This window comes from Malus sylvestris, chromosome 3 (genome assembly GCF_916048215.2).
Source record: "Malus sylvestris chromosome 3, drMalSylv7.2, whole genome shotgun sequence".
Lineage (NCBI taxonomy): Eukaryota > Viridiplantae > Streptophyta > Magnoliopsida > Rosales > Rosaceae > Malus > Malus sylvestris.
In genome coordinates, this window is record NC_062262.1 from 2,490,872 (window position 1) to 2,508,354 (window position 17,483).

Genomic DNA, 17,483 nt, shown 5'->3' on the forward strand with positions numbered 1-17,483 from the left:
TGTTAATAGCATTTTTGTAGAAGAAGTTATGGTCGTTTTAACACTGAAAGGTTTCCAAGACGCTGAGCAGTTTGTAACTGCATTGAAGGCAATAAATCCAATAAAACTTGCAGCCAAGAACAAGCCAGCTGACATCTCCTCAAATATCAGATGAAATGGAATTAAAGATGAGGATTAAGTGGGAGTAATTGGCATAAAGGTTGCCCAAAGAGTTACAATTGTTTTACCATTTCCTCTCACTTATTGTCATCACTAAATGGCTGTTAGTGGGGTGAGTTATGGAGCAGAAATGGGGTAGCAAGAATGGGTTTAAAAGCAGCATTGGGGAAGGAAGAAAGGGGGGAGGAGGCCTCGGTCGATTTCTTTCGGTTCTATCTTCTCAAACTCATGTCTATCTTTTGTTTTAACTTAAGAACTATGTGTAACTAATTTTTTAGAAGTTAGGGGCTGTTTTGAAGCCCCGAATATGATTGCAATTTTGTTATGACATTTCGTTAAATTACTTTTATGAATGGATGAAACTTGGTTCACTACTTGTCTCATTGATGAATTCTTTATTTGTTTTTTATGGATGCATACGTAATAAGCATATATAGGATTCTAATGCTATGAGTATGTGCGTGCCTACCCTTGTCGAATGAGGACCTACATATATTCTAGAGTAGTACTTGTTAATTGTGATTAACATGTGAACCAATTTCTAGGATAAGTAAGACAACGCCAGTACTTACGATGTCTTGTGATGACTCAAACTCTTTTCGTTCTTAATGATTCCTACTTGTGAAATCTATGAACACGCCATTCTAGATTGCATGCTAGGGACTAAGTTAAGTTGAAAACGCCATTCTCTTAACATACTACCTAAGAAAGAGTAATAGGTTGAATTCTAATATTGAGCCAACTTGAGCATCTTCATCCGGAAATAAAAGGAATTTGAATGAAACATAACATGTTTGCATGATTATTTGGTGGTGGATAGCAATTCCCCTAACTCGTTTTTCTTAATATGTGAACTACTTAAAATATGTTTCTGTCCTGTTTTTGTTTGATTTAATTTAAATATCAAATCTAATCCAAAAATCCCAAAAATTTGTAGAAGTGTAGCTCTGTGTGTCTAGTGTCTTCCTATAAAATTCCGTAGACTTTAGATTAGTGTAAGTCAGTCTAATAATTTTTTTTCGGTGGCTGGTCAGTAGGGACAACAACCAGTTTTTGTGACATTTTAAGTAGTTAGATAAAACAATCTTCTGCGGGAAAGACCCTTATTTTCATATGCTACAATTGACAAATCTTAGTGTTAATAAGGAAAATCAATAGGACATTTGTGTGCTACTTTGTGGTGTGCTTTTAATCTTATCAATAAGCGGCATATAACAATTACTAGATAGTGTGACAACATAACATTATTAAATATGAACCAACTGAATAATGGGCTAGCAACTCAAATGGTCAATAGTATTCACGAATCACGACTAAACTCGAGGTCTAGTATTCGGTTTCCCTCTTTCCAGATCGATACATGGGATATTTTATTATGCATAGTACTTAAAAAATAAGAAATATACATGCTGACATCATTAATGCCAAGTTTTCATTGTGTCAAAACTTTTTCGGTCAGATGCATATAAGAATTTTTCAACGTTACATTTGTTTTCCAAATTTAGATTTTTGTGTCTTTGACCAATACCTTCATTACAAATTAAGAGTTTAGGCTGAACCAGATTTTAGGCCTAAAAAACGGTTTTTTTTTCAAGAGCGTTGCTATTAGGACCACAATTTTTTCTTACCACTATCTCCGCTGGTCAGATCTCGAATAGAAGAAGTGACACCAATTGCACTAAGTGATTCTCAACTCTATAAAAGCTCGTCAACAAGATGATCAGTAAATGTACTTCAAATAATTTGATTCTTGGAAAGTGAAAGGATCATGAATTCAACCTAAGTGTGTGCACCGGAGAAACTAGCATACATAAAACTGGTGTGAGAGGCTTTGTTATTTGTTTGAAAGAGAAACAAAGACAGTGAAGGAGGCAAAGAAGGACCGATGACGGTGAAGTACGACGAGGACATCCCTGGGGGGAAGTCTCACTTCAACATCGACGTCGTCGTCGGTGAGCCCCCCGCCCCCCCCCCCCCCCCAAAAAAAAAAGGATCCAATTCTTCTTCTTACAGTCATACCACACTTTGATACGTGCACACATTCCTCTTTTTTTTTTTCCTTCATGTTTTTGTTGTGTTTAACGAGTCATTTTTGTATACATGTCACACATGCAAACAGATGAAGAAGTGAATGACTGCCCAATTGAGCAAGTTAGGCTAACGGTTCCAACCACAGACGATCCATCGGAGCCGACCATGACATTCCGGACGTGGGTTCTCGGCCTACTATCATGCGTTGTTCTTGCCTTCGTGAACCAATTTTTCGGGTACCGGCAAAACCATCTATACGTTTCTTCGGTCTCGGCCCAAATCGTAGTCCTCCCCCTAGGAAAGCTGATGGCGGCGGTCCTTCCTGCGACGGAGTTCCAAGTCCCATTTACAAAATGGTCGTTTTCTTTGAATCCGGGGCCTTTCAGTATGAAAGAACATGTTTTGATCACAATATTTGCAAACTCTGGATCAAACAGTGTTTATGCAGTTAACATTATCACAATTGTCAAGGCTTACTACCACAGAGATATTCACATCATGGCAGCCTTCTTGTTATCTCAAACCACTCAGGCAAGTTTTTGTCCCACATTTTAATACCACATTTTGAATAAAAGTTTGTATAGGCGGGACCCGCTCGAAGAAAAACTTGAGACTAGACTTTTGGTACGTGGAGCGGCCCGTACGCCCTAGTTAAAACATAATGTGTTACGGAATTTGAATCATTGAGAAAAACCTACAATACAAGCTATGTTTTGATCGGAAAACACGTACGTCATTCAAACTAACATGTGGCAGGGGAAGTAAGATCCTCGCTTAGGGTTTTCTCCAAAATGGGCATCGCATCACAATTTTTCTTAAATACCCATAGGCACTTAGCGCCAACGCATATTTGACTATTGGGTTTGATCCAACGGGCTCAATCACTCTGTTTAAACCGTTGTGTCAAATTCAGTGGTCAAATATACCTGTTTAAACCACATCAAGCATTACTTTTATGATTTTTTTTTCCAGATGCTTGGATATGGATGGGCTGGATTATTCAGAAAATTTCTTGTTGACTCACCTTACATGTGGTGGCCTTCAAATCTTGTTCAAGTCTCTCTATTCAGGTACATATATGATCGATTTTAGCAAAAGAGACGTTCGTAGCTCAAGCAGTTAAGAGTATCCAAACCTGTTTTCAAAGTTTTGTGTTCGATTCCCGCTCCTTGAATTAACTAAATCATAAAATGTAAATTAATGGCAGGGCATTGCATGAAAGGGAAAAGAGACCCAAAGGAGGCAGAACCAGGATGCAATTCTTCATCATTGTTTTCGTATGCAGCTTTGCTTATTACATTGTCCCAAGCTTATTCTTCCCTTCCCTAACAGCCCTCTCCTTCGTCTGTTGGATTTGGAAGGACTCCATCACTGCGCAACAGATTGGTTCCGGCCTTAAGGGCCTCGGAATTGGCTCGTTTGCCCTCGACTGGTCCACCATTGCCGCCTTCTTGGGCAGCCCTCTAGCCTACCCAGATGTTGCTGTGATCAACATGCTAATTGGCTTTGTTCTGATTTTTTACATCATTTTGCCTGTTACGTATTGGACCAATACCTATGATGCTAAGAAATTCCCAATCTTTTCCTCCCACACATTTGATGTTGATGGCCAAAAGTACAACGTTTCGAGAATTCTCAATCAGAAAACTTTTGATATCGATTTGCCCCAGTATAACAGTTACAGTAAACTCCACCTCAGTACCTTCTTCGCCCTCACCTATGGCTGGGGCTTTGCCACTCTTACATCTACTATTTCACATGTTGGACTCTATCATGGAAAGTAAGTTTTTCTCTTTTTCGATGTTAAAAGTCGGGATAGTTACTATTAAAAGTCGGGATAGTTACTAATTAGACTGTCATCTTCTTGTAAGAGTTTCAATAGAATGGACTAGCATTACTCGCATGTTATAATGCAGGAAAGAAATTTGATCTCCCTAACATTACCTTGATATTAGACGAAGAATTTGAAACCTAACCTATCGCTTGTAATTTCCTATACACGAACTCTGCAATGTTTCTTAAGAACTAATAACTTTTTCCTTGTTATCTTCTTTATGGGACATGGATCATGATAAACAGAGAAATCTGGCATCTGTGGAGAAAGACGACCGGTGCAGTGAAAAATCAGCTCGGCGACGTCCACACAAGACTTATGAAGAGGAACTACGAACCTGTCCCAGAATGGTGGTTCCAGATAATCCTTGTTTCCATGGTTGGTCTTGCCATCTTTACCTGTGAAGGTTTCGGTAAACAGCTCCAACTTCCATGGTGGGGAGTTTTACTCGCCTGCACCATTGCACTAGCTTTCACCTTACCCATCGGAGTTATTGCCGCCACAACAAACATGGTACGGCCAACCCTAGATACAGCATTTGTGTATTACATTGAACTTTAATTTTCTTTATATTTTGAGCATATACGTAGATACATGAACATGCCTACAAATATCGTACCTATACCCGGGTTTAATAAAGTCGAAGCGTGTTCCAAGGACTGCTAATACCTTTTATGCTCATTTCAATATTTACTGTGCAGCAACCAGGGCTTAACATAATTACAGAGTTGATTATCGGGTACATTTATCCCGGGAGGCCTCTGGCTAATGTGGCTTTCAAGACCTATGGATATATCAGCATGTCACAGGCACTCATGTTTCTTGGTGACTTCAAATTAGGCCACTATATGAAGATCCCCCCTAAGTCCATGTTTGTAGTGCAGGTAACCATCGACAGAATGCTTGCGATGTTTGTAGTAGTACTAATAGTATTAGTAATGTTTGTTTCGTTTTTCATATGATATAATGAAACAGAAACACATAGTTACATGCAATTGTCCATTTTTGTATGTTCAGTTAGCCGGAACACTGACAGCTACAAGTGCCTTCTTTGGAACATCATGGTGGCTTCTCACTACTGTGAAGAACATCTGTGATCCAGCAAACTTGCCAGCGGGAAGTCCGTGGACATGCCCGGGTGATGATGTGTTCTACAATGCTTCAATCATATGGGGAGTCATAGGCCCACTCAGAATGTTCACTAAGAAAGGAAACTACCCAGAGTTGAATTGGTTCTTCCTCCTCGGCTTTCTGTCACCTATTCCCGGTTGGCTACTCCACAAAAAATTCCCCAATAAGAAGTGGATTCGGCACATAAACATGCCTATAATCCTTGGATCAACCGGTGTCATGCCACCAGCGAAAGCCATAAATTATTTGTCATGGTTTTCAGTTGCACTTGTCTTCAACTTGTATGTTTACAGAAAGCACAAGGGGTGGTGGGCTAGGCATAACTATATCCTATCTGCTGCTTTGGATGCCGGTGTGGCCTTTACAGCAGTTACCCTATATGTCACCCTCCAATCCAAGGAAATTATGGGTCCAAAGTGGTGGGGTCTGGACCAAGACGACCATTGTCCGTTGGCCAAGTGTCCTACTGCACCGGGGATAAAGACTAAAGGGTGTCCAGTTCTCTAAGATATGCTTCAAAATCATCCTAGAATGCATGCAAATCATAGCCCAGTCTTCTATTTTTTTATGATAATGATGATGATGATGATGATATTCACCATCATGGCAGTTCAGAAAGATGTAGCGGCTTAGTGAATTAGTTTGAATTACTTTACAGACAAGTTTTATTCTTGTGCAATTAAATAGTTTGTTTATTTTTCATAATTTGGAGCCAGAGATGCAAACTATGCTTTAAAACTGAAAAATGTAATGTCATTGAAAATGATGTTAGTTGAACTGTATAATGTTCTTAATTAGGAGTCTAGATCGTCTTACCAGTAATCCCTGCAGGAACAAAAACCATCTTTGAAACAATGGAACCGGTTACGGTCACGCACAACTATCTCTCTTCTAAAAGTTGCTGATATAAGTTTGAAAGCAGCATGACAGTCCTCACAAACACGAAGATTCTTCATAATTCGAATTGGTGTTCCAGGTTCTGTGTTGATCAACCTGAAAACCAGCGCTAATTTCTCGATATGACGATAGAGAAACTTTTCCTTCTGATCCTCTTCCATGTCTAGCAGAACAACTGAGGCGTTAGGCACATAACCCTTCAGCTTCATTTTCTCAACTAGTTTCTCCCACATTTGGACGGTCTCTTGAGTTTGAGGACGGGTTTCATCCTCGGCTACAAACTCATGAACCACTCCATCCACTGTAATTGAACTCCATGCGGGCGTCTTCTTCACCCCTCGATCCCTCATTATCTTTCTCACCCTCGTTGTGTCTTCCCACCGTTGTGCTTCTGCATAAAGGTTTGACAGAACCACATAGTATCCATCATTAAGTGGATCCAATTCCGAAAGGTGCTTAGTTGCTTCTTCAGCCAGTTCAATGTTTTTGTGAACTTTGCATCCGCCAAGGAGAGCTCCCCATACGACAGTATTGGGCTTGATAGGCATGTTTGTGATAAACTCGATCGTAAGCCTCTTGAAGGAGCCCTGCCTACTTAAAAGATCAACCATGCAACCGTAATGCTCAATTCTAGGAACTATACCATAATCGTTAGTCATGCTGGTGAAGAATTCACGACCCTGATCCACAAACCCAATGTGGCTAGAAGCATGCAACAGTCCGACGAAGGTTACATCATTCGGATCCATGCCTTTCTGAATCATTTTAGAGAAAAGTCTTAGAGCTTCCTCAGCTTGCCCGTGCATGGCAAACTCTGCGATCATAGCTGACCATGACACAACCGTTCGCTCTTTCATCCCATCGAAAACCTCACAGGATCCTCCAAGCATCCACATTTGACATAAATTTCAATCAAAGTGTTGGAAACCTGAACATTTTTGCTAAACCCACTTTGGTTTTGAGTACTCATGAATTCTCCTACCCAAACCCAAGTCCCCCCAGTCAGCACACGCCGCAAGAACAGTCACTACCATCACCTCATTTGGCCTCACGCCAGCCTCTTCCGTCTCCGAAAACAAACCAATCGCCTCCTTAGGCTTCCCGCAGTGAACAAACCCTGAAATCATCAACGTCCATGACCTCACACTTCTACCGGGCATCCGCGAAAACAGATCATACGGTCCCTAATATCACCCCTCTTTACCAACTGGGTCACCAATATATTCCAGGACACAACATCTCTCCACCACACAACGTATACAAGTTCAGAATCATATTCATCAAAAATAAATTCGACGGAAACCCAAGTTTCTGTTGAATTAATGGCCACAAGTGTCCAAAAACCTTTCGGCTATTAAATAAAACAAAAGAAAAAAATAGACAACATGATGATGTTTGTTGAAAAGAGAAAAGATGGACAACATCATTGTGTCTCTTCCTTGTTTTGGGTGAAAAGATTTTTCTTTTTCTTTTACCTTTAACACCCGTGGGTTTTGGTTCTAGACTTTGAGTTGTTGCCTTTGAAGCTAGATAGAGAGAGCTTATTTTCTACAGAGAGAAGAGAGAGTTGCAGAGAGCCCAAACAGAAGAAGAAGCTGCTGCTTCATTTGATTAGTAATCATCAACCAAAGTAGTTGTTGTTGTAATAGCTTTGAGCTATATGTATAGAGAAGAAATTATTCATTATATTTCTTTATCTATTTGTTTATTTGGTGTGTGAGAGCTATTGGGTGTATTGGGCTTTTGGGTTGTGAGATTGCCAACACTTTGTAAACTCCCATTTGGTTGATAGTGGATTATTGGGTGAGCTCCTACTGCTCCGAGGACGTACTCCAGTTACACTGACTGTTGAGGAACCTCGTTAAAATCTTGGTGTCTTTAATATTTTGTTCTTGCATTTTCATTTGAAAATTTCCTGTGGGTTAGCTTGAGTTGGTTCCATTTGGTTTGGTGCTATCCTAGCACAACAATTGGTATCAGAGCACTGGTTGCTCTTGGGTACTGTCTAGTTGCCAAAGATGTCAGACGGGCAAGATGAAAATCCTTTTGGAAGCAGCTCCGGGTTTGCAAGAACGACGGTGCAAAATGCAAAGTTCGAAGTGGAAAAGTTTGATGGCACAAACAACTTCGGGATGTGGCAATGTGAGGTCAAAGATGTGTTAGCTCAACAAGATCTACTTGCCGCGTTGGGAGAGAAGCCGGAAACTATGTCGAAGCCGGAATGGGAAAAATTAAATTTGTGGGCTTGCTCTTCAATTCGGTTATGCCTTGCAAAAACTCAGAAGTATTTTGTGATGCGGGAGACGGTAGCAAGTGTGTTGTGGCAAAAATTGGAAGACAAATATATGACGAAGAGTGCAGAGAACCGGTTACACTTGAAGAAAAAACTCTACCGCTTCCAATACAAAGAAGGTACAAAAATGATTAGACATCTTGATGCTTTTAATAAGTTGATTGCCGACTTGTTAAATTTAGATGAGGATATTAAGGATGAAGATAAGGCCTTAATATTGTTGAATTCCTTGCCGGACTCTTATGAGCATTTTGTTACCACTATTATGCATGGTAAAGAAACTGTGAAATTTGAAGATGTGTCAAATGCCTTGATGAATTATGAAATGAGGCATAGAGATAAAAATCATGATAATACCTTTGAAGCTTTATTTGTTAGAGGTAGATCATCGGAAAGAAGATCATTTTCTAGTAGGAAAAAATCACAGTCTCGACCTAGAGGAAACTCTAAAGGTAGAAAACCTTTGGAAAGGGATGAATGTGCCTTTTGTCGTAATAAGGGCCATTGGAAGAAAGATTGTCCTAAGTTGAAGACCAAAGGAAAAGAAAGTTCTGAAGCCAATGTTGCTGAGGTTGAAACAGATTTTTCTGATTTTGCTTTAACCACTTCCTCATCATTTGATTGTGCTACTAAGTGGGTGTTGGATACGGGTTGTACTCATCATATGACTCCTCACAAGGATTGGTTTTCAAGCTTGAAAGAGTTTGATGGTGGTGTTGTGTTCATGGGAGATGACAATCCTTGCACAACAAAAGGGATTGGTACAGTTCGTTTGAAGTTGCATGATGGCATGGTTAAAGAGTTGACAGGTGTTCGGTATGTACCGAATTTGAAGAAAAATCTTATTTCTTTGGGTACTTTGGAATCCAAGGGTTTCAGGTTTCATTCAGATGGACAGACATTGAAAGTTACTTATGGTGCACTTGTTGTGATGAAAGCTCCTAGATGTGGCCATTTGTATTTATTGCAGGGAAACACTGTGACAGGTGAAGCATCTGTAGTCTCTGAAAATATGGGCACATCTGATTCAGATAGTACTAGATTGTGGCATATGAGATTAGGCCATGCCGGTGAGAAAGCTCTACAAGGGCTTGTGAAAAAAGGTCTTCTAAAAGGTGTCACGACTTGTAAACTTGATTTCTGCGAGCATTGTGTCTTGGGGAAGCAAACTAGAGTGAAGTTTGGTACTGCTGTACATCAGACGAATGGCATTCTTGATTATGTGCATTCAGATGTTTGGGGTCCTACAAAGACTCCCTCTTTGAGTGGTAGACATTGGTTCGTGACCTTTGTTGATGATTATTCAAGAAGGTCTTGGGTCTACACTATGAAGCACAAGAATGGGGTGTTAAGCATTTTCTTGGGATGGAAGAAAATGGTTGAGAACCAGACTGGGAGAAAGATTAAGATTTTGAGATCGGATAATGGTGGTGAATACACATCCGATCCTTTCTTTAAAGTTTGCAAAGAGGAAGGAATTGTGAGACATTTTAGTGTTCGGGGAACTCCACAACAAAATGGAGTTGCAGAAAGATTGAATCGAACCTTGCTTGAGAAGGTTAGATGTATGTTGTCTCAGTCGGGTTTAAGCAAGTCATTTTGGGCAGAAGCAGTTAATTATGCATGTCACATCATCAACCGGTTACCCTCAACTGCTATTCAGGGTAAAACACCAATGGAGGTATGGACTGGAAAACCTTCTTCTGATTATGACTATATCCGTATTTTTGGTTCACCTGCTTATTTTCATGTGACTGAAAATAAACTTGATCCTAGAGCCAAAAAGGCTATCTTTCTTGGTTTTAGTAGTGGTGTCAAAGGTTACAGGTTGTGGTGTCTAGAGATGAAGAAACTGGTGATTAGTAGAGATGTGACATTTGATGAAGAAAGTATGTACAAAGTCTCTGAGAAGAATGTGAAAGATGTCCAACAGGTGGAGCTTGAGAAAGTTGCCTCTAGTACTTCAAATCATATTTCTGTTGATGTCGATGCCACTACAAGTGAAGAAGTTGGAGACCATGAGGATGTTGAAGAAGTCGAACTTGAAGATTCTATTCAAGTTGAAGAGGAAGTTTCACCTCAAGAGTCTATTGCCAAGAATAGAGGAAAGAGACAAATTACCAAGCCAGCTCGGTATAATGACTATGTTTCTTTTGCTCTTCCTATTATCACCGATGAGATTCCATCCAATTTTGAGGAAGCTATTGAGAGTGAAGAAAAGAAGAGGTGGTGCAATGCCATGGGTGATGAGATGAATTCTCTCTTGAAGAACAAGACTTGGGAGTTAGCTAAATTGCCTAAGGGCAAGAAAGCTATCGGTTGCAAATGGGTGTATGCCAAGAAGGAAGATGCTGATGAGAAAAGCAATGTGAGATTTAAAGCAAGATTAGTTGCTAAAGGGTATGCACAAAAAGAGGGCATTGACTACAATGAAATATTTTCTCCGGTTGTGAAGCACTCCTCAATTCGTATTATGTTAGCTCTTGTTGCACAATATGATCTTGAGCTTGTGCAACTCGATGTGAAGACGGCTTTCCTACATGGTGATTTGAATGAAGAGATCTATATGTGTCAACCGGATGGGTATATAGTGAAAGGGAAGGAAAATTTGTTTTGCAAATTGAAGAAATCACTTTATGGCTTGAAGCAATCTCCAAGGCAATGGTATTTGAGGTTTGATAAATTTATGAGAGGCCAAAATTATTCTAGAAGTCAATATGATCATTGTGTGTACTTCAAGAAGTTGCAAGATGGGTCTTTCATTTATTTGTTGATATATGTTGATGATATGTTGATTGCCTCAAAGAATGTTGAAGAGATTGAAAAATTGAAGAAGCAAATGAAGAATGAGTTTGAGATGAAGGATCTTGGTGAAGCGAAGAAGATCCTTGGCATGGAGATCACTAGAGATAGAGAGAAGGGTTTGGTCAGTTTGAATCAAAGACAATACCTTGAGAAATTGATTCGGAAGTTTGGAGTTCATGATTCAACCAAACCGGTTAGTACCCCTTTGGCTCCTCATTTTAAATTGAGTTCTCTACAGTGTCCTAAAAATGATAAAGAGAAGCTGCAAATGAAAAATATACCATATGCAAATTTGGTTGGTAGTTTGATGTATGCAATGGTATGCTCTAGACCGGATATTGCTCATGCAGTTGGCATGGTGAGTCGATATATGCATAATCCAGGTAAAGAGCATTGGCAAGCAGCTAAGTGGATATTGAGGTATCTCCATGGTACTCGAGATGTTGGTTTATGCTTTGAGAGAGATGACTCTGGTATTGGTCATTTTGCAGTTGGTTATGTTGATTCAGATTATGCAGGTGATCTGGATGGAAGGAAGTCTACTACAGGCTATGTGTTTACTATGGCTAAAGGACCAGTTTGTTGGAGGTCCATTTTGCAGTCGTCTGTTGCCTTGTCTACTACAGAGGCTGAATATATGGCAGTTGCTGAAGCTATAAAGGAGGCCATTTGGATACATGGGCTGATTAGGGATTTGGGGGTTGATCAGAAGCAGGTGGAGGTACATTGTGATAGTCAGAGTGCCATTTATTTGGCTAAGTATCAGGTTCATCATGCGAGGACCAAGCACATAGATGTGCGTTATCACTTTGTTCGTGAAATTGTTGGTGAAGGGGAAATCATTCTCCAGAAGATTCCAACTAAAGACAACCCCGCTGATATGTTGACTAAGGTTGTTGGTGTAGCCAAGTTTGTTCACTGTTTGAACTTGGCTCACATTATGCCTATATAAAGAAGGCGTTGAGCAGTAGGAGTTTTGGAGCATTTGGCTTGGCATGAGTTGTTCTCTTGCTAGTGTTCGGGAGTGATGTTGTGTGCTAATTGTGTTGGTTGGCTTATCATGGTGTTTTTCGGAACTTGGCCAAGGTGGAGATTGTTGAATTAAAGGCCACAAGTGTTCAAAAACCTTTCGGCTATTAAATAAAAGAAAAAGAAAAATCTTTTCACCCAAAACAAGGAAGAGACACAATGATGTTGTCCATCTTTTCTCTTTTTAACAAACATCATCATGTTGTCTATTTTTTTCTTTTGTGTGTGAGAGCTATTGGGTGTATTGGACTTTTGGGTTGTGAGATTGCCAACACTTTGTAAACTCCCATTTGGTTGATAGTGGATTATTGGGTGAGCTCCTACTGCTCCGAGGACGTACTCCAGTTACACTGACTGTTGAGGAACCTCGTTAAAATCTTGGTGTCTTTAATATTTTGTTCTTGCATTTTCATTTGAAAATTTCCTGTGGGTTAGCTTGAGTTGGTTCCATTTGGTTTGGTGCTATCCTAGCACAACAGTTTCTCCACATACCCATGTACCACCCTTCCAATGGAAACATCCAACAAACGCGTGCACGCCTTCAGAACGAAAAACACCGTGGAACTATCCGGTGAAACACGAAAGCTCTGCAGCTGGTTAAAAAGCAGACCCGCCTCAATGGGGTCGTTGCCTTCGGCGAAGGCTTTCAGGCACGAGTTCCAGGCTTCGGTATCGGGGGTATCAAGAGTTTCCGGGCGTAGGAGAAGCTGGGGTTGAGTGAACAGATCAAGGCGATTAGAGAGGGATGGAAGGATGTGAGGGAAGAGTTCGTTTTGATGAGGTGGGCGTGGAGTTGTTTGAGCTCGGATGGGGAGGCAAATCTGTGGAGGAGGTGGGTTGCTGTAAGCTTTTGGGGAGTGTGAGAGTCTGTGATGTGGTTCAGAGGAGGAAGATGGAGGCAAATGACCGTTGAAAGCATTGAGACTTTTCAAAAGGCAGTTGAGTTTAACGGTTTTTCTTCTCTTCTGAAGCGTCGGCCTTTGGGTTTTACATTCAAGGGTAAAATGGGAACTTAAGGTGCAAAATATTTTTTTTTTGGTGTACTTAGATAAGTGTGGAGTTTCTCAAGCTTCGGCTATAAACACTTTTACCGAAAACTTTTTTAGTTATTTTAAATTTTCTAAAGCATTTCAAGTAAAATAATGCACTAATAAAGCATTCCATCCATCGGTTTGCTATCAACACTTTTTTGCCAATGTTATCAAGAGTAAGATTCTATTCCCTCTTCCCTCTTTTTTGCCCTCCCATTCCCTCCCCTCCTATTTGAACAGTCACGGTTAAGTCACGTCAACATCTTATATTAATTTTTTATAGAAAGAGAGACAAAATAAAGAATGTAAGAGGAGAGGATGAAAGGGGATGAAAAGAGAACTCTATATCGACATTTCTTCTTTTAATAAAGAACGGATACAGGGAATGAAGGAAGTAGGACGAAATCATATACACCAGTTTAATGCCAATGGTGCGAACCTAAGACTTCCGATCAATGTTTTTAACCACTTGAGCTACAATCTCCACGTAAATATGATAGCGTCAACAACGTTAACCCAATGTCTAACAACATAACATTGTAAACCCAGTCAACAAGAAAATTTGATGCAAAGGAAAGATAACTTGAGGTGCAAAACTGAATTGACATTTTTGTTCCAATTCTACAACCAAACCATAAACCTCATTTGAAGTGGTCCACAAAAGAAGATGCTGAAACCCTTTGGCGTCGAACGTAAAAGTATGAGAAGATAATTGATTTGCAGTTTTTTACATCTCGAAAATTCCTTACAAAAAGAAAGTGATGAGCTTGACGTCAATGTATGCCCCCTTGTCCTCTAAACCCAGCACGAGAAACTGAGTTAAGCATGGAGCCATTTGCAATACCGACGGGGATGGCCGGATTACTTGAATAGTTCTGGGTTCAGCCAGTCCCTGTCATTTACATTTCGAATCAACATCAGTTTACCCTATCAATACGAATATTAGTTGAAAATAAGATAACAAAAATCAAGGTGTATTGCACTCACTTGCTAATGTCATCAAGGTGATCATCGAAATCTACAACATCCTGCCATTTTTCGGTGGAGATGTAATCCAATAGAACAACATTTGCTGATGGCTCTTTGATGGTCAACTGGTTTCCATCCGATCCAACTAACTTCCAAGTCCTGGATGCATCCTTCGTGTAGAGCTGATTTTTTCAAAAGGTAGAAAAAAACAAAGAATAAATAGGAGGAAGACGAAGTTGGTGTCAACGAAGATGAAATCACTTAGAATCAGATCCAACTAACAATCAGGTAATATAAAACCGGATTAACATAAAACGAAGTTAATATCAAAGAGGATGAAGTCACTAAAGAATCAAAGATGGTTTCAACATAGAATCAATTCAAGACAAATAACTTCCGGAAGATTTAACAAAGACTGTCCATCTAAGTCCTCTGAATTCCCTAAAAGATAATAATATCAAACTTCATTTTGTTGTTTCCCGAATAAGGACTATTGCCAATTCCTTCAAAACTCTATTGCAATTCTTACCATGCTAGCTTTCCAAACAACTGAATATATCAAAGACAAAAGATATTGAAGGGAAGCAATGTGAGGGCATAGTTCAAACAGTGTGGAGCTCTGCTATAGTGATAAGGTAAAGAGTCCCAAGAGATGCTCTGAAGGAGCTCTTCAAGATGTAGTAAACACAAATTTTATTAAAAATGGATCTAATGAAGAAAACGATGGAAAATATGAGGGTCACACAGATAATCTAGAACATAGATTAGGAATGGGAAAAGATGGTGTCTGTGCTTATCTGCAGGAAGTAGGTGAAATCTAGTATCCCCAAACTCAGCAATAGCTTATAATTTAGAAAAATGCAGGTTTGGTAAATGATAATCCTTAAATAATACAAGAAGACTAGATGTTATATACACATCAGGAAGGGCAGGCGAGGATGAAAATATGACAGTTATGAGGCTATAAAAAATATGTTAGCTTCTATCTGGGACACCAAAAGAAGGAAACAACTCCGGCAGCCCCAAAAATAAAAACTTTATTAACTTAGCCTAAAGCACATTACCAACCCAATCTAAGAGAATACACTCCAAGCTTTTGTAGCCTAGAGTTGGTTTGAAAGGAAGGGCCAAAAGGTAACCTCATTCACCTTACATTTGGGTTAGGAATTAGGCTGACCTGCAATCCCATTGTGGATATTCCGCTTCTCAAGAAACTTTAGCTCATGGAGTAAGCCTTTATCTAGTTCATTTCTATTTCAGTAAAATGACTAAAAAAAAAACTGAGATGAAAAGATTGGCATCAAAATATAGTCTTCCAAATGTTAGAAAAGACATCTCAGAAACTTCGTGTACATATATACCAAATTATTTAGTTCTTCAAGCTCATGGTTAACTTCCCAAGTTTATCAACAACAATCGACACCAACAACTTCGAAAAATAATGTCCAATTATTACGCTAGGAAAACAAAAACGCATACCTCACACAAATTTCTCATTTCTCACATTTTTTAGCTAAGACCGACAAGCAGTTCAAACAATCAAATACACTTATACACTCATACACCCATCATATCATATAAATGGACAAAGAAAAAGATCAATGCTTTTCATAAACAAATATGCATCGCCCCCAAACAGATAAAGTTAACGATACACACCTGCACTACGGGGCTCCGGTCCTTAGTCTTCGACAAAGCTTCAAACTTCCTGTTATCAAGCTAGAAATGGATGAAAAGACATGAATGTTAAAACCCACTACCAAAAAAGCAAACATACAACACAAACAGAACTTCATGGACTGAAAATTTGCATACCAAAAGAATTGCAGCTTGAGGAAGGTAGCGATAAATGTGATCGCCGACGTTCTTGGCAATGCCGCCGAGCTCGTGATCGTCAAACCTCTCGTTAGCATGGAAATACCCCACAATGCTCACTCCTTTAGCAGCAAAGTGCTCCTCTATCTGTCCCAATTCAATCACAACAACCAAAAATTAATCAAATTACAGAGTTAGGGCACCGTTTGTTTCCCGGAAAAATCCCAATTCGAGTGTATGAAACCCTAGAGGAACAAAAGTGGTGTGAGAAAAAGAGAGGATTTTGGGACCCACCAGGATGAGGGAGATCTCGAGCTGGGGGAGGAGGCCGATGTGGGAGTGGAAGAGAGGGACGGAATCGGTGATCTCCACGACGTCGTTGTGGGGGGAGACGCGACCGAGGAGGATGCCGTTAACGGCGGAGGTCTTGTGCTTGAGAGCGTGTAGCACTAGCTTTATGTAGGCATTTTGTGCGATCTCGTAGCGTAACTCGCCACCCATGACTCACTGAGTTGGACTTCACTTGCTGAATCGCCGGCAACAGAGGAGAGAGAGAGAGACTGAGAAAGCAGAGTAGAGAGAGAAGGAGAGAGTCCAAATTTTCAGTGTTTTTATAAGTTTGGGGATATGAACATTGTGATGCGAATATTTCTAGTCTTTTCCTCGATATCTAGGAATCCATTATTATTGTGATCGTTTATTGAATGGACAATTTTATTTTGGTATTATTTATATTTAATTTTAAATTTTAAATTTTAAAATAATTTTTTATTACATGATATACAATGTATAATCATGACCACGAAATTTTTAGAATTTCCAGAAAAATGATGCGGATCCTTATCCTATTATTTCTACTTTATTTTATTTTTTTAAACCAAACTTGGTTCCTTCTTTTTCTCCAATTTTTTTACCCCACATAAATCAATGAACGGATCCGAGACATTATTTTTTTACATAATTTTTACACACGTTTTTGTAAAGTTTAAATATTCTCTCAAAGATCATGTTTGCCAACAATTATCAAATCTAAAATCATACAATCGTTGAAGTAAGAGTTTAGAATTTCTTTGTTGAATCGTATTCGTCAATTTTCTTCACTAATCTTGATAGTTTTGAATTTATCTAATTTTTTGCATAATAACTACTTTGTTTAAAAGGGAAGTGCAGAAGGTCTAATAAAAGTGCGCAAATCGTTTCTATAAAAAGCATGCGAAATCGCTTCCAAAATCAGGAAAACTAATTAAAATAGCTTGAAAACTTTGAGTTTTAACGATAAAGGCAAAATAAAAGTTAAACTGAACAATATCGGAAGTTTTTCGTTAAAATTCTCTCCAAAATCATTCGTAAACAGTTGGAGGTCGAACCCAACCATAACCTTGTGGCTAGTTCCATCCTTGCTCACTGCCCACAGTTCGATCATTGTCTTCCTATTTATTTGGTGGTAATTAGCGTCAGTGTTTAAATAACCATGCTAGCACAGCAGGTG

At 39.4% G+C, this 17,483-nt stretch overlaps 2 protein-coding genes and 1 pseudogene across 2 annotated transcripts; 1 reads left to right on the forward strand and 2 right to left on the reverse strand.

Annotated features, from left to right (window-relative positions):
• The first annotated feature begins 1,869 nt into the window (after positions 1-1,869).
• On the forward strand, positions 1,870-5,860 carry LOC126616319 (oligopeptide transporter 1-like). Its single transcript, XM_050284361.1, has 7 exons — positions 1,870-2,111; positions 2,279-2,721; positions 3,163-3,260; positions 3,398-3,970; positions 4,270-4,537; positions 4,726-4,908; positions 5,042-5,860. Exons 1-7 carry the CDS (start codon positions 2,045-2,047, stop codon positions 5,660-5,662), a joined length of 2,253 nt encoding a protein of 750 aa, XP_050140318.1. The 5' UTR covers positions 1,870-2,044; the 3' UTR covers positions 5,663-5,860.
• A 67-nt stretch (positions 5,861-5,927) lies between these two features.
• On the reverse strand, positions 5,928-14,045 carry LOC126615398 (pentatricopeptide repeat-containing protein At4g21065-like; annotated as a pseudogene).
• On the reverse strand, positions 13,772-16,665 carry LOC126616327 (ER membrane protein complex subunit 8/9 homolog). The gene is made up of 5 exons (XM_050284371.1): positions 16,289-16,665; positions 15,995-16,141; positions 15,839-15,898; positions 14,198-14,361; positions 13,772-14,102 (listed from the first exon to the last, which is right to left on the reverse strand). Exons 1-5 carry the CDS (start codon positions 16,493-16,495, stop codon positions 14,072-14,074), a joined length of 609 nt encoding a protein of 202 aa, XP_050140328.1. The 5' UTR covers positions 16,496-16,665; the 3' UTR covers positions 13,772-14,071.
• Between the last annotated feature and the right edge of the window lie 818 nt (positions 16,666-17,483).

What these genes read in the sequence shown, in the direction of transcription:
- LOC126616319 (XM_050284361.1), top strand. Translation starts at nt 2,045, where the DNA reads ATGACGGTGAAGTACGACGAGGACATCCCTGGGGGGAAGTCTCACTTC. An exon ending in CAACATCGACGTCGTCGTCG is followed by an intron (nt 2,112 to 2,278) that starts GTGAGCCCCCCG and finishes ACATGCAAACAG; the next exon opens with ATGAAGAAGTGAATGACTGC. An exon ending in TGTTATCTCAAACCACTCAG is followed by an intron (nt 2,722 to 3,162) that starts GCAAGTTTTTGT and finishes TTTTTTTTCCAG; the next exon opens with ATGCTTGGATATGGATGGGC.
- LOC126616327 (XM_050284371.1), bottom strand. Translation starts at nt 16,495, where the DNA reads ATGGGTGGCGAGTTACGCTACGAGATCGCACAAAATGCCTACATAAAG. An exon ending in TCGAGATCTCCCTCATCCTG is followed by an intron (nt 16,142 to 16,288) that starts GTGGGTCCCAAA and finishes GAATTGGGACAG; the next exon opens with ATAGAGGAGCACTTTGCTGC. An exon ending in ACCGGAGCCCCGTAGTGCAG is followed by an intron (nt 14,362 to 15,838) that starts GTGTGTATCGTT and finishes TGAAAAAATCAG; the next exon opens with CTCTACACGAAGGATGCATC.